The following is a 16,814-nucleotide window of genomic DNA, read 5'->3' as shown; positions in this document are numbered from 1 at the left end:
TATATTACATTTAAAAAAAAGCTATACCAAATTCCCTGCTAATTCCACATTTTCCAGGTGAGTAAACATCCTGTAGATCGCATCTAATTTTTTATATTATCTCTCTAATATTATTTTATTATTTTTGCTTGCTACATCGCTTTCAACTTTTCAAATGACCGAGTGCAGCATGGGAGAACGCTTTCTGTTAACATCCCTTTCTGATTGGTTGGCAGTAGGAAGCTTCACGAAACCTTCCGAAACTGCCCGAAAGGAAAAAAGCAGGAGCCAGGAACGCGCGCGTTTCCCGGTGTGAACATCACAAATATAGGTTAGGCATTGTTGAGAAGTAGAACATCATTTTCTTTTTAAGTTTATTCCTAATTTTATATAGTTTTTCTCGTTAATTCAACGAATATGAAGTGCTCTATTCCTGAAATTTCGTGGCATAATCGGGACCCAGTGTTAAGTGTCGACGTGCAGATTGGAAACTTTAAAAATTCTGCACAAGATTCTTATTGGAGAATTGTCACTGCAGGAGCCGATTCTCATGTCTTGGTAATGAATTACTTTATTTTAAGACTTATTTCAATTATTCTGGATACTTTAATGAAGTGGGAAATTATGTTTTATCTCAATGCACTTTTCGAGCAGTTAAAAATTATAATTTTTTCCAAAAGAACTTGCATTCTTTAATTAAATCATATTCAACAGGTAGACAATTTAAATTTTTGTTTACTCTTCATTATTGTCGTTTTTTTGCCTGACAGCTGAAAAGAATTATTTTGAGTTTGTCAACTTTGAATCATTATCTTTATTTTCAAAATTAATTTTTAGCTAATAATACGCTTTCTGGTACATATAATCTTTCTTTAAATTTAATTATGTATGCTAAATGAATTGATTGCAAATTGTTATGTATGCTAAATATGGAGAATCACCTTTAAATTCAAATTTCGACCAGAAATGTCTTTATTATATGAATTTTTATATGCAATAAGAAGCTTCTTAGGAAAATTGGAAATAAATTTTAAGATGAAATTTGAAACTCATTGTTCATGTGTACCGAAAAAATCCGGCTATCTATACTAAAATTTTGGTACGTAAAAAAAACCTATATAGGTCTATATTAAATTGTTCTTTTATTGAGACAATTTATTGGTGCTAGAATAAAAAAATTATGGAAGTATTCGAGCTAAATAATATCACTTTAATATTTTTTAAACAACTTTTTGTCGCTAAATCCGAATTTGATAACAGAATTCCGAAATTCAAGTTGGCTAATCCAAAATAGGGAATGAAAAATTTGAAAATGGTCTCAATTTTATGAAAGTGGCTATACTATGGTTTTTGGGGTTGCTTAATTCGAATATATTGACCGAATTTATGAACTGAAAATGGCTGATCCAATGCGCGAATTAAGAACATAAAAATATAGTTTGAAGATTTAAAATTGAAATATATTCAAATTTAAAGATGTATATATAAAAATTTGCTAAATTTTGTTTGTAGTTTTCAATTCTAAATTTTCCAAATCGAAGAAGTATCATATGTAAATCATAAAAATTACAAAATTGAAAGTTCTGCAATTTTAAAGTTACGTTTGAAAATTGTTGAATTTGGAAAATATATAAACGAAAATTTTTTAATTTCCAAGCTTTGTATTTTAAAATGTATAGAATTTTTAACCTTTTTTTCAATAGTTCAATTTTGTATGTTTTAATTGAAAATTCTTCAATTTTTACGATTTTCAATTTATAATCTTCAGTTCTTAACAGTTAAAAAAGAAATTTCTTCAATTTTGAATATTTGAATTTAAAAACTCTTCGAAATTTAATGCGTCGAATAGAAAATGATGCAATTCTGAATTGTTTTTTGGAACAGTTTTATTTCAAAGTTTTAAAATTCAAAAATATATGCAATGGCAAGATTTAAAATTGAAATTCATTCACTTTCAAAGATGTATTTAAGTACAAATCCGTCCATTTAGTCGAGAGTCGGGAGTTTTCAATTCTATATCATCTAAATTGAAAAATTTTCAAATTTAATTGACCATAATTACAAAATTTAAAATTGTAAAATTTGAAGCTCGCATAATATTTAATTGTAATTTTTCAAAATTTTGAACTTTTCAAGTCTTCCAGTTTTGAAGAGTTACGATTGAAAATTCGTGAATTCCAAAAATATGTTTGAGATTGAAAATAATTAAATTCTTAAGACCCAACCTCTTAATTGTATCATTTTTCTCCATAAATACTAGAATTTTATATTTTTTAGATAATTAGGGCCTATTCCTGTTTTTCATCAAATCTGTATTCGAAGTGAAAAATTGGTTAATTCAATAGCTTTGGCGTGAAACTTATTTTTTAATGTTCGGGTTAGAATAAAAAAAAAACGTTTTAATCGCAACCTAATGAAATTTGCCAATTTTCATTCCAAATTTTTGGAGTAAAATGAGGCAATTCAATTTCGAGGTTAAATCCTGGTTTCAACGTCGATAAAATTTGATCCCCATTTTTCAAAACCAACAAAAAATGTTGTCCATATGTCTATGATTAAAAAATTTAATTTCTAGAATAAAAAAAACACTACATTTTATGGTTCACCGTATCAAAAAACAGAATCCTAGGAGTTTTTTGTACAAAAAAAGGAGAAAAAAGGGTCAAACTTAAAAAAAATTATCTTTTTATTTTGAAAAATCGAGGTCACACTTTAAATTCGGTAAAAATGGTTACAACATCACGGTCGAAATTTTGTTATGCGATACGAAAGCAGTCAAGTGCATCAAAAAATGTTAACCTCTTCAATTCGTTGAATAATTGTTAATAATTTCTCGAAGCGAATTATTTTATATGATCTTTAAAGACCTGTGTCTGGTTCATGAAAACGAGTTAAATAAAACGCTATAGATTTTATGGAATTGTAAAGTCTATTATATGGTCTCCTATTGCTATGTTTGCAACAGTCAGGATATATAAAAATAAATAATGTGATTTAATTTAAAAAAAGGATTTATCATGTTTTTTTTTTAATATCGAAGAATTTTTAACCTCTTAGCTTGGATTTATATAGTTTTGTTACCATTTTGAACATTTTTTACAAATGAGTCGTAAATATGCAGATAGCATGCGTAACTCATTTTTTTTTAATGGATTTATCATGTTTACAGAATACGCAAAAAAAAATTATAGGTTAAGCTTTCAGAAGGTCGAAACTTACTTGGTACTAGATACAGACTGACATGAAAAAGCCTAGTGTTTTTTATTCATTTAATATTTAAAAGCCCAAATTATTTGAAATATACTTAAATAATTATGTGTAGGGTGCACAGTCTTCCCCTTTTTTTCTTAGTTTCTCCCTTTTTCTTGAACTCTCCTTTTTCCCCTATTCTCAAAAAACTTCCGCGTTTCTCGTTTTCTATTTAAATATACGAAATTTGAAAATACAATATATGAATTACTCGGAAAATGTTTTGAAATTACTAAGTATACCCATTATTGAATAATAATTAAAGCAATTATAGCTTATAAATAAATTATTTATGAATAAATAAGGTACACATTTCGAGTGCTGAACTGCTAAAAATAAATACTCATAACAAAAAATTTAAAGCTGAAACATTTCAAAGCATGTTGAAAATGTTAACACTGTAGAAAGAAGTTGTTATCCAATATAAAATTGGAACAGTTTAAAAAAATATATAGTATTTTTTAAATAGGTATTAGAAGTTTAACACTTTTTAGTTCAAATGTACACAGTTAAATACCTAATTAAAAATGGAATATTCCATATCTGCACTGAAGGTTAGGACAGAGTGAAAATACTAAAATAAAATCGTTTGAGCTGAGGGAAAAAATTTGTAGGTTGGCTTTCGATAAAAGTGAACAAAAATTTAATCAATAAAATGTATCGATTTCAAATTAAAAATATTTCCAATTGGTTAAAAAATTATGGCGAATTAGTTATGTTTACAGCTTTTACCAGTGTATAATAATAAAAAATTACGAAATATAAAAGTAAATTTTTTACGCAATAACATTTTTTTTAAATATGCAAAAATATGTTTGATGGAATGATTCGTATTCACATATTTAAAAAGTAGAATATGTCGAACCTGAAATTTATTCAGCTTGAACCAAAGAAACATTTTATCTTTTTTTTGCGATTTCGGAACGTTATAAACACCACGAAAAAGAATGTTTCCCATGAATAAATAATATTAATATGTTTATTTCGTTCAAGCTGAAGAAATTTCAGATTCGAATAAATTTAATTGTAAATTTAAAAAAGAGAACAGAAGATATTAACCAATTTAAAATTTTTTTATTTTTACTTGCTGTGGATGTCAATCAACAAATTTTGATCCCTCCGTCCAAACAATTCGATTAATTTTAGCATTTATACTTCACTTTACTGAAGAGTGTGATTTTAAATTTACACTCAAAGTATTAATTATAGTAACAGATTTGCCGCTGGAACGGGAAACCGGAAATTTTATGTAGAAAAACAAAAATCCGTCTAACTCTGATTGCAACCGCTTTTTTAAATAATTAGCTACATTGTGATCTTTTTCAATTATGATATCATTCAGTTTAGAATGCTCATTTCCAAAATCTTTCACTTAAAAAATTTTCCATTTAAAATTTTAAGCGTACATTTTAATTTAAAGACTTTTAAAGACTTAAACAATTAAAAAACAACCTAAAATATTCCATTTTTAAACCATGCAATTTGAAAATTTTCAATTAAGAAAAAGATCAATTACTTTATAATTAGAAATATCTAAATGTTTACTTAAAATAAGTAATTATAAATTAAATAATCAAAATTAAGCAAAAAAACTAAACTTTAAGCGTTACAATTTTATTGATCTGTTTAACAAAATTTAATTTGTAATTCTAAGTGTTGAATTTTGATGTATAAAGAACACTTAAACGCGTATTATTCTTAGAAAAAATTCGAGTAAGTTGAAGAGATATTTAGAAGATTTGAACAAATTCAAAATTAATTAAAACTTTGAAATGGTTTCAAATAATGTAAACGAAGTGTCTACGCGTATCAACAAAATTCGTCTTTCCGTAAAAAAAATTCGGCGCAAATAGTCCACGTCCTAATTTGGAACCAAGTATTATAGATTTCAGCAGATTTTGAAGCGAAAATTTAGGAGTTTTGTTTAAGAATTATGAAAGGTTTCAGAAGAATAAAAAACATTTGTTAGGAAAATTGAACATTATTTTTTATTTAGAAAAATTAGCTTTAAAAGAATATTTAAAAAGATTTAGAAAGGTTTACAAAATCATTAAGAATGAGGAAGATTTTAAGTAAATTTATTTAATTTGGTAGGATTTAAAAGAAATAGTTAGGAAAAGTTTGAATAATTTTAAAAGATGTTTAGAAGTTCTGAAAAATTTCAAGAAATAATTTTAAATTTGAAAAAATATGAAACAACATGTAAATGTTTCAAGATTTTGAAATAACATTTTGAATCATGTTAAGGATTTTTTTAACTATTTAATATAAAAATAATTTAACTTTTAATTTAAGAACTGTTCAGCTTATAAAAAAAAACATTTTTTTAATCAAAAACTTTTAAACTTTAGTGTTAAAAGTTTAAAATTCAAGACTTCCACTTTGAGTGCTTTAATTTGCAGCTCAGTTTTTGTGACTAAGTGAACAAATTTTAGACTTCAGAGTTCGATCTGAGCGAAAACTGGAAAATTATCGAGAATTTTTTCTTTGATTAAAACGGCCACCCTGAATAAATAAAAAATGGTAAATCTGGAATAGAAATATTTATGAGAAAGATGTTAAACGTATAAAAATGGTGTATTTTAGTAATTTTATTTTTTCTCTGACTTTTTAATAACACGGTGAATAGATTTCTAATTACCTAAGAAAATCCAATTTAAAAAAATATAACATTTCTTATAAAAAGATTGTTTGTTCTTTTCGAAATGTGAAAATAAATGTTTAATCTTTTCCCTATTTTCCCCCTTTTTCGTGAGTAAGTTGCCCTATTTCCCCCTTTTTGAGCTCCTTTTGCCTTAATGAATTAAGACATAATTTCTTGTTTTAAATAAAGCTCCCGTTCTGGGAAATTGGCAGAAATTATACGTAAACTTGAACCTAATTTAGATCTCCTGACCTTTTTAGATTTGGCATTTATTAGTAAATGACACTGGTGGAGCGACAGTTTCATGTGTAGCAGATTTGGAACGCCATCAAAAAGCAGTAAACGTTGTACGTTTTTCACCTTCTGCTGAAATTCTAGCCTCTGGTGACGATGGTTAGTAAAATTCAAGGGGTCGATCATTCTCAAAATCGGGTGTACAAGCCTTCGTGAAATTAAACAAAAATCTTTAAATCAGGTGCACTGTCAATAGTCAAGTGGTCAACCTCTCAGAAACAATTATACTAATTGTGAAATAACGATTTATTAATCTCAAAACAATTAACAATTACTTTTTATTCTAGAATCTGTAATTATATTATGGAAACAACGAGAAGAGTCTGATCTCCCTATGTTTCTTGGAGAGGAAAATACTAATAAAGAACAATGGACATCGTGGAAAGTTTTGAAAGGTCACCTCGAAGACATATACGACATATGTTGGTCTCCGGATTCAAATTCCCTTGTATCGGGTTCCGTTGATAATACTGCCATTTTGTGGGACGTACAGAAGGGACGAAGTACTAGCATTTTAACTGATTATAAAGGATTTGTTCAAGGTGTTGCATGGGATCCTTGCAATCAGTATGTTTGCACGTTGAGTACCGATAGGTAATATATGAATTTGATTTAATTTTAGTTGACAAAAAAACATTTATATATGCTTAGGACCGGGAGTTTTACAATTTTTTTGAAAAAATCTGTCCAATTCTGATTTCAACCGTTTTGAAAAATAATTAGTTAAATTGTTATCTTTTTTAATTGTATCATTTAGTTGAGAATGCGTAATTCGAAAATCTTTCACTTTAGACAATTTTATTTTTTAAGGGTACATTTTAATTTAAGGTTTTTTAAATGCAGTTTTAATGTATTAAACTAATAAGAAGCGTTTGAAATCTAAGATTTTGGATCAAAACCATATTTAGTTGATCAACTGTGAATATAAATGAGTTAATAATTTTTTTATGTTGAACTGTTACTTTAAGATTTAAAACTGTGAATAATAATTGATTTTAAAAGAAGATTCAGAATCAGTTCAGAATTTTAGAATTTGCAGATTCTAACGTTAAAAATTAAACTGTTGCGATTGGAAAGTTTTATTTGGTTGAACAAACTTAAACGCCCGATTGAATGTTTAAAAACTATTTAAAAGTGTTAAATAACTTCAAAATCATATATTCATAATTAAAGATTTTTTTTCAAATATTATTTCAGTCTAAAATATTCCATTTTTAAACCATTACCTTTACATTTTTTTAATTAAGAAAAAGAACTATGACTTAATATTTAGAAATATCTGACTGTTCATTTAAAATCAATAAGTGCAAATTAAATATTTAAAACTAAACAACAAAACTAAATTTTGAACGTTACAATTTTAATAGTCCTATTAAAATTTTTAAAATTTTTAAGTCAAATTATTAGATTTTTGTGTATAAATAACAATTCAACACCTCTTACTCTTAGAACATTTTTTAATAAGTTGAAGAGATATTTAAAAATTTTGAAATAATTTAAAATTCGAAATTTTTTCGAATAATTTATAAGAAGTGTCTACATGTACAGAAAAAAATGTAAAAGCTTTCAAAGAAATTTGAAAGGCTTCGGAGGAATAAAAAACATTTCCCAGGAAAATTGTGAATAATTTTTTATTTTGAAAAATTAATTTTAAGTGGATATTTAAAAAGATTTACAACATTATCAACAATGAATGTGGAAGATTTTAAGAAATTTTCTTTAATTTGGCAGCAATTTAAAAAAAATATATAGGAAAAATTCCAATCATTTAAAATATGTTTCGAGGTTCTGAAAACATCTCAAAAATAATTTAAAATCAGAAAAAAGTGTAAAGCAACGTAGATGTTTCAAATTTAAAAATAAAATTTCGAAATATTTTAAGGATTATAAAACTATTGTAAGAAGTTAAAAACTATTTTGAATAAAAGTACTTTAACTTTTATTTTAAAAAGTGTTCTTAGTCTATAAATAAATGTAATCGTTCAATTTTTAATGATTGTAATTTAAATTGCTTAAAATGTTATCATTTTGAAAATTTTTAAATTCTTTGATTGATTTTTCAATTTAGAGCATTAAAAATCATAACGTGGATTTGTATTTTTGGAACTGAATCTGAATCATTGAACTCTACAATTTATCAAAGTTTAAAAATTTTAATTTGGCTTTTTAACTGCATTTAATTAAAAATTGTTCAGTTGAAAAGTGATAGTAGCTTCCATTTTATACGTGCACATTATTGAGCATTTGAATAAAACATTTTTTAATAAACAACTTTTAAACTTTAATTTTAAAAGTTTAAAATTCAAGAGTTCGATTTTTTACATTTAATATACCATGAAAAATTTTTGCGAGCCAGGAAATTTCAGAGTGTTCAGAATAATTAAACTTTAAAGGTTTACATTATTTGTGGCAATTTTTTAAATTCTGAAATTTAAACGGTGAAAATGAAAGTGCTTTTTTCATAGAAATCGCATTTTTTAGTAAAAAAAATTCTATCCAGTCGTTTTGAATGTCACTTCATATTACATGATATGCTACTTATTAATAATATATTTATCATCTTCAAATTTGTTATAATTTCAATTAAATACGTATTATGGTTTTAAATGCGCAGCTCGATAACGGCTTAACCTTTTAGTGGTTGAAACTAAAGCTTTTTTCTGAAAATCAGTGTTTAGATTAATTTATGGAGGTTTACAAATTTTAATTTCACAATATTGAAGTTTCAAATTAAAAAATTCATAATGTCAAGAAAATTCCGCTATTAAATATTTCAAAATTTCATATTAAAAGACTTGATAGTCAGTTTTAAATTTAATAATTTTAGATGTAAATATAAAGTAATTTCAAATGGAAAAGTTTAACATTGTACTAACAATTTCAAAAGTTGTGAATATATAAAAGGCATGTGAAAGGGAGAATAATAAAATACATAAATGATTGGAAAATTTCAAGAATGAATTATAATTTTAATGCAAATGTTACAAATTTAACGATTTTTAATTAAAAATTAAAAATTGAGTTTAAAATAAATTTTGCAACTAAAATCTAATAAACTTTAAATAATTAAAATTCTAAAGAGTGATTATAAAAAAGTGTTAATATCGTCATTTTCGATGACTACATTTTTTCAGTTTTAAATGAAGCTATCATTCGTTTTAGTTTTAACGTGCGGAGTAGAATTTCTTTATTTTTTTTCATTTACTGACCTCACAGATCGGTCCCTATATTCCCTCTTGTACCCTATATTCAGTGGAGGTCCCTAAAATACCCTAGTTTCCATATTTGGTCCTTATGGTACCCTCTGTGCAGCTAATGATGCAACTTTTATTAATGTCACTTTTCTTTCAATAAATTAACTCATGGTTTAATGACTATTCAATTCAGGTCTATACCTATTTCTGAATTGTTTTAAATTCTTTTGAAGTATTTCAGTCGACTTTTAAGATATTTAAGGTATTTTTAAAACTTCAAAAGCATCTGCAAGCGCTTTTAATTTGAAATATTTTTGGATAAAGAATTTTTTAGAGTTTTGGAATATATGCAACGATTTTACAGGATCTTTAAGTTTTACGGAATTTTTTAAGATTTCATAGGATTTTATAAAATTTCGGAGAATTGCAATGATTTTAAGGGACTTTATAAAAAATTTTGTAGATTTCAAAGAATGTATTCATGACACGTGAGCTATTTTGTAGGATTTCAAAGCATTTTAACTATTTTAGGGAATGCCAAAAGATTTCTAGAAATTGGTAATTGATTTTGAATAATTTGAAGAGATTTCAAAGTGATTGACATATTTAAAAATAAAGAATTTCCCAGGCTTTCAGGAAATATTGTCAGATTTCATTTAACTTTTTGGGATTCAATAATATTTTTGTGAATTTTAAAGAATGTATTCAAGAAAAGTGAGAGATTTCGTAAGTTTTCAAAGATTTGAAGAGTTATGAAATTGGTTTTTGGAATTGACCCTGAATTCTTATTAATTTATCCTGAATTTATTTAAATTCTTTGGAATTCTTTTGAATGTGTTAAATTCGATTCATAAATTCATCAAGGGATTTGAAATATTTTAATGTATATTTTTTATGTTCCTTGGCATTTTTAAAAGCTTTAAGACGTTTTAAAAGATTACTATTTGAAAGATATTAAAACAATTTCGAGGAATTCATCAGGGTTTTATTAATTTTAAGAAATTTAAAATTTTTAATTAATTTCAAAGAATTTTTCACAAGAAGTGTGGGATTTTTTAGAGTTGCAAAGATTTCAAGAGATTTTCAAATATATTTTGCAATCATTTGAAATTTGCCCAGAATTCTTATTAATTCACTCTCAATTCTTTCTAATTCTCTTTAATTTTTCTAATCTCATTTCAAACGTATTCAATTCAATTAATTTTTTCTCATTTTGAATTGTTTTCAATTCACTTGATTACTTTTTAAATTCAGTTTGTTATTTTACAAATTTCATCGAATTCTTCTCATTTCCCTTAAATTCTCCAAATCCACTCAAATTTTACTGAAATCAATGGAATTTTTTCGATTTTTAATATGATTTTTAATTCAACTTAATCGTTGTTTGTTTATAAATTAGTAGAGTTTCAAATATTTGAAGAGAACTTTAATTGTTTTTTGGAATTCACCATATTTTCTTACTAATTACTCCTAATTTATTTCAATTCCTTGAAATTCTCTAGAATTTGTTTAGTCGACTTGAATTCTTCTAAATTTACTCAATTCTACTTATTTCTATGGACTTGTTTGAGTTTTTAAAAGTTTTTATTTAATTAATCTTGAGCTCTTTATCCCTCACTTTATTCCTAGGAATTTCTTTAAATTCTTTTGAATTGGCTTGAATTGTTCTAAACTCATTTCAAATTTTCTGAATTCAACGATGATTTTGCATATGATTCATTTCAATTTTTTTTTAAATTATCTTAATTTTTTATCAATTTTATCGAATTCTCGTTTATCTTAAATTCCTCTAAATTAATTTTTATTTTACGGAAACTAATCGAATTTTTTGTTATTAAAAATTGTATTCCAAATCATTTGAATTATTTTGCGTTTTATTTGATTTTTTTGAAGCCTTATTAATTTTTCTTGAAGTTGTTGCCCTTTAAGCGGAAAAAATGTACCCTGTGAGTGTGACAAAAAGTATCCTTTAGTCCCTATATCTTATTCTATAGGGACTGTGAGGCCTGCATTCGTAAATACTATTTATCTTTAACGTTTTTTTAGAATAATTAAATTCATTTTTTGATTTAAGCAAAGTTTGTCTGGTTAACTTTAATTTCAAATTATAATTTTTTTTATGTAATAAAAATATAAAACTCTAGAATTTCAGAAGCTTTGACTTTGAAAGATTCAATTTAGTTTTCAATTTCAAATGTTTTCAGTTTGTGATTATTAATTTTTTAAGATGCTTTTATTTATAAACAATACGCTTTCAATTCTTTTGCATTTTAAATGATTCAATTACCAAAATTCGAATTTTTAAATATTCAATTTTTAACGTTTTGACATTGTCCAATTTTCGAAATTTTATGTCAAAATCATTCAATTTCGTGCTTCTTCAATTCAAAGTATATTTTTTGTTTAATATTTAATAATTAAATTGTTTCGAAATAATTCAATATGCATTTTTATTAAATTCAGACGGTTTAAATTCGAAATTATTAATCATTTGTGTGAAAAAATTAAAAAAAAAAAATTTAAAAATTGGTTTATTAATGGATTCGTCACAATCCAAAATTGCCTCCTTCCAAAATTTATAAAAAGAAATTAATTAAAATAGTTTTTAGAATAGAAAAAGTATTTTGAAGAGGAAATATTTCTGAATTTTAATACAATTTTTAAAAACATTTTTCGTTATAAATTTACCGTTTTTCTTGAAAATTTAACTACAAGCAGTCAAGACTATTTGAAAATTAAATTATTTTTTTGAAGATTCATGTAATTTGTGGAAAATTGGACAATTAAAATGTAAAGTTATTTTTTTAAATTGCAAATTCATTTATTTTGTTAGAAATTCACGTATTGTGTTGAAAAACGACTTTTTTGGTAGAAAATCTACTTTTTTTATAGAAATTAATTTTTTTCTTTGAAAGTTAATTTCATTATTTAAAAATTCTTTTTTTTATGTTGAAAATTAATTTCTTTTTTTTCCTTGTAGATTCATCATTTTAATTAAAAATTCATCTCTTCGGTTGAAAAATGAGCTGTTTGATTGACAATGTGTTCCTTTTTTGGTTAACAATAATTTTTTTCTTAAACCGAAAATACTATTACAGTTGAATATTCCATAATTTTAGTTAAAAATTCTTTTTTTTTTTGCTTGAGCATTAATTTTTGGACTGAAAAATTAATTATTCAATGTTTAGTTGAAAAGTAATATGTGTAATATTTGTTTATAGTTCAAAATTCAACTATTTGGTTGAAAATTCATCTTTTCGATTGAAAATTCATTTGTTTGGTTAAAAATCCCACTGTTCCAGTTGAAGATTCATAATTTTACGTGAGAATTCATGTATTTTGAAATGTTTTGCTCTGTTATGTTAAAGGATGTTTAGAATGAACGTCATGATTTAAAATAAATGTTTGTGTTTTGCGGCAAATATGAATATGTTACTTCTACTTGACCTGGAAAATTGAAAAAACTTGGCCGAGTGATGACCGGGAATTCGAAATTGTCCGCCCAATCGCCACCCTGTTAATACTTAAAATTGTTATTACAGACAGTGTCGATTAGTCGATCTGAGTACGAAGAAAACCGTTCAGCGCGTAACTAAGGCAAAAATACCGACACCTCCTGGACATCCTCTTGAAGGAAAAATGGTTCGTTTATTTTATGATGACACATTCAAGTCATTTTTCCGCCGATTAACTTTTACACCGGATGGATCGCTCATTATTGCTCCCTCTGGAATTATCGAGCCACAAGAATCCGCGGACAGAATCTCCAATGCAACCATCGTATTTTCTAGGCACAATCTCAAAGAGTAAGTTCATCCAGATTATTAATTCGATTATGAGATTTATTTCCAATTGTATCAGCATCTATAATATTAACAAAGATCAGTAAAAATCCTAAAAAATAATGAGCCTCTTTTCTTTTAGGCCAATTATGATTTTGCCATCTTTGGATGAATCAACAATCGCCGTTCGCTGCTGTCCTTTGTATTTCGAATTACGAGAGATTGGACCCACTTCTGTGATTCCGCTGCCATACAGAATGGTTTTTGCTGTGGCCACTCAACGATCTGTTTACCTTTACGATACACAGCAAATTTCACCCATAGCAGTCATTTCCAACATCCATTACACGAGACTTACAGACGTTGCTTGGTAAGTCACTCACTGACTATAATTAAGAATTATTCTCGGATGTATTTTATTTTTATATTATAAAAAAGATCTCTCCGCCGCAGCCACTTCTTCAAGAATCAAGACCCTCTCTAAATGCCCTCATATCCTCCCTAAGTGCCCGCTCTCTTCCTAACTGTCCGCCCAACCGCTCAATTTTTTCATCGGTTTATTTTTCAACATTTTATTATGGATTTTACTACTAATGTTATATAATTTGAGAATGTTGTATACGATTGACAGAAGCTTCCTTTAAAATTGAAAGATTTTTTTTCATTGACTGCATATGACTCTCCACTTCTGCAGTAATATGGCACCGTACTTTTAATTTTTTTTAATATTTAAAAGGCATAAAAAATACATTTTTAAGGTAATTCCGGATGAACTATTCATGAAGGTAGAATAACATGAACTATTTAGAGTTTTCTATAAGGCTCCATTTATCGCGTTTGCTGGGCATATTTATTACATAAATGAATTTAATTATTTTGTTTTAAAATCAAAATTTTATTTTTAAAGTTCAAGAGTAACAAAAATGTGAAATTTATTTTCATGATGAAATTTAGCACACACGGTTATTTTTTGCTAATTCTTTTATTAAAACTTTAGAGTTATAGGTTTTCCATTATTTTAAGATGAATATGTCATAAAAAGAAAAACGGAAAAATCTGGAATTTACAGAGTATTAAAATCAATTTTTGGTCTAATTATCCTGTAAATTTGACTTTGGTCTAAGGATTTTTCTTCTAATGAAGCTATTTTATTACATTTTAAAGATTTTCGGTAATTGTGAATAGCCGCTGAAAAATCTTTTTTGGTTCAAAATTCAACGAATTAGTTTAACTAAGTCGTTAAAAATGTAGTTTTTTTTGGGTTGATGATTCAACATTTTAATTGAAAAATCTTTTTTTTTTCAAAATTTAACTGAATATTTTGTCATCATTTTTTTAGTTATTCTTTTAACTGAAAATTCAACTATTCTATGTTTGGTTGAATATGTATGTTTTTCAGTTGAAAATTCATTATTTAGTTACAAATTTCTGTATTTTGTTCAAACTTCGTCTTTTATGGTAGAAAATTAATCTTTTTGGTTCAAAATTAATTTTTTTTAATTAAAAATTTAACAAGGTCATGTTTGATTAAACATCAATTTTCTTCTGTTAAAAACTCAACTCGTTGTTTCAAAAATTTTGTATTTTATTGAAACTTTGTCTTTTGTGATAAAATGTAAATCTTTTTGGTGACTAATTCAACTTTTTAGTTAAAAATTCAATTATTAGGATGAAAATTCCATTACAAAATTTTTATTTTTGATTGAAAATTAATACATTTTGTGAAAAATTATTATTTTTTGTATAAAATTAATCTTTTGGTTAATATTTTATTTCTTGTTTTGAAAATTAGTTGTTTTTTTATATTAAAAATTAATTTTTTAAACAAAAATTGAAATATTCCTTTTTGTGTTTAAAGAAAATGTTGCATAGACATTTACTCTTTTTCATTGAAAATTCATTTATTTGGTTGAAAATTTAACTATTTCGTTGAAAATTAATTTTATTTGGTTGAAAACTTATTTTTCTAACTTGAAATTAAATTATTCTATTTTTTGTAAATTCATCTTTTTTATTTGAAAATTCATTAATTTTTTTACAAATTTGTCTTTTCTGGTAGAAAATTCATCTTCTGGTATGAAAATTCAACTATTTGGTTCAAAATTAGTTGTTTTTTTTTAATTGAAGCATCATTTCAGTTAAAATTTAATTTCTTTGGTCGAATATCCGGGGTTTTGCGAGATTCTCGGATCAATACAATGTCGAAAAATCAAAAAATTTGTTGAGGAAATTATTATTTTCACGACAAATATGAATTTTGTGAGAGATAGAAATCAGCGGGTAGTAGACGACAGCATTTGAACGGTTGGAATCGTTTGCAAATTTATTTGTTTATTCACAATTCTGTTTTCAACATTTTATTGATCTGAGGATCTCGCAAAACCCCGGATATTCGACAAGTTTTCTTTCTTTCGTTCGCAAATCCTTCGGAAAAAATATATATTGAGGCAGTGCCGTACCTATAAAAAAATTCAAAGTCGGACTTAACCAACACCCTTAATTGGATTGAATTGGACTGGATTAGAGTGGATTGAATTGGAGTGGATAGAATTGGATTGGAATGCATTAAATGTAGTTGGATGGAATGCATTTATTAAAAATGAATTGGATTGAAGAAGGTTTGAATTAATTGGATTGGATTATATTGAAATGAATTGAATTGGATTATATTGGATTGGAATTAATGTGATTGGAGGAGATTGGAATAGGATTGGAGTGGATTTAAGAGGATTTGATTAGTTTGGATTGGATTTAATTAAATTGGACTGGAATGAATTGGATTGGAGTGGATTATATTGGAATGAATTGGATTGCTTTGGATTGGAATGAATTGGAGTCTATTGGAGTGGATAGAGTGGGATTGGAATGTAATAACATGGATTGGAGTGGATTGGATCTAATTATGTTGGAATGCATTTAATTGAATTCTATTGGATTGGCATGATTGGGATTAGAGTGGAGTGGAATGCAAATTAATTGAGGTGGATTGGAATAGGTTGGATTGAAGTGGATTTACGACGATTGGATTAGATTGGATTGAAATGGATTGCATTGCAATGGAATGTATTGTAATTAAGTGTATTGAATTAGATTAGAATGAATTTGAGTGGAATGGAGTGGGTAGATTAGGATTGAAATGTAGTTAAATGAATTGGAATGGATTTGATTTGAATGAATTGGATTGAATTAGTTTATATTGTATTTGAATTAATTGTAATGGAGTGGATTATGTAAAGTTTGGCTGTGTATTGAAAAACGCGGAAAATTTTATCAAATTAAACTCCTTAGACAGTGTATTTACAAAGTTTGAATGGTTTTGAAAGGACTTTAAAGAAGCTTATTTTCTTAATTCTCCTTCGTGGTTATAATACGGCTGTGGGATATGACGTAGTTGTAAACCGACGATCACGTTCTCTTGTGTCTTTTGTAGCAGTTTCGTAATAACTCTAAAAGAAGCCGGTCATGTATCTCGGGTTTGGGGAAAAGGCCAAATAGAAAATTAAAAATTTTGAATATATGCACTTTCTTAAAATTGTGTTTCGTTATGCATTTACTAGGGAGTCCGGAAACATACTTAAAGATAAGTAATTCATATCAATTTATTATAATTTTACGATAAAAAAGAAATTTTAAACCTACAAACTACAAATAACGCTGAGATTTTGTACCGGG

At 26.2% G+C, this 16,814-nt stretch overlaps 1 protein-coding gene across 1 annotated transcript in view; it reads left to right on the top strand.

Moving 5' to 3' along the window:
* The first annotated feature begins 277 nt into the window (after positions 1–277).
* LOC117178859 (chromatin assembly factor 1 subunit B) overlaps positions 278–16,814 on the top strand; it is a 21,910-nt gene continuing 5,373 nt past the window's right edge. The window contains exons 1-5 of the mRNA XM_033370367.1: positions 278–537; positions 6,133–6,265; positions 6,454–6,760; positions 12,903–13,166; positions 13,285–13,512. Of these exons, the coding sequence (XP_033226258.1) occupies positions 397–537; positions 6,133–6,265; positions 6,454–6,760; positions 12,903–13,166; positions 13,285–13,512 (1,073 nt within the window). The 5' untranslated portion in view covers positions 278–396. The remainder of the gene's footprint in view (positions 538–6,132; positions 6,266–6,453; positions 6,761–12,902; positions 13,167–13,284; positions 13,513–16,814) is intronic.

The sequence above is a fragment of the Belonocnema kinseyi genome, chromosome 8 (genome assembly GCF_010883055.1).
Source record: "Belonocnema kinseyi isolate 2016_QV_RU_SX_M_011 chromosome 8, B_treatae_v1, whole genome shotgun sequence".
Taxonomy (NCBI): domain Eukaryota; kingdom Metazoa; phylum Arthropoda; class Insecta; order Hymenoptera; family Cynipidae; genus Belonocnema; species Belonocnema kinseyi.
This window is presented reverse-complemented; position numbering and strand designations above follow the sequence as displayed.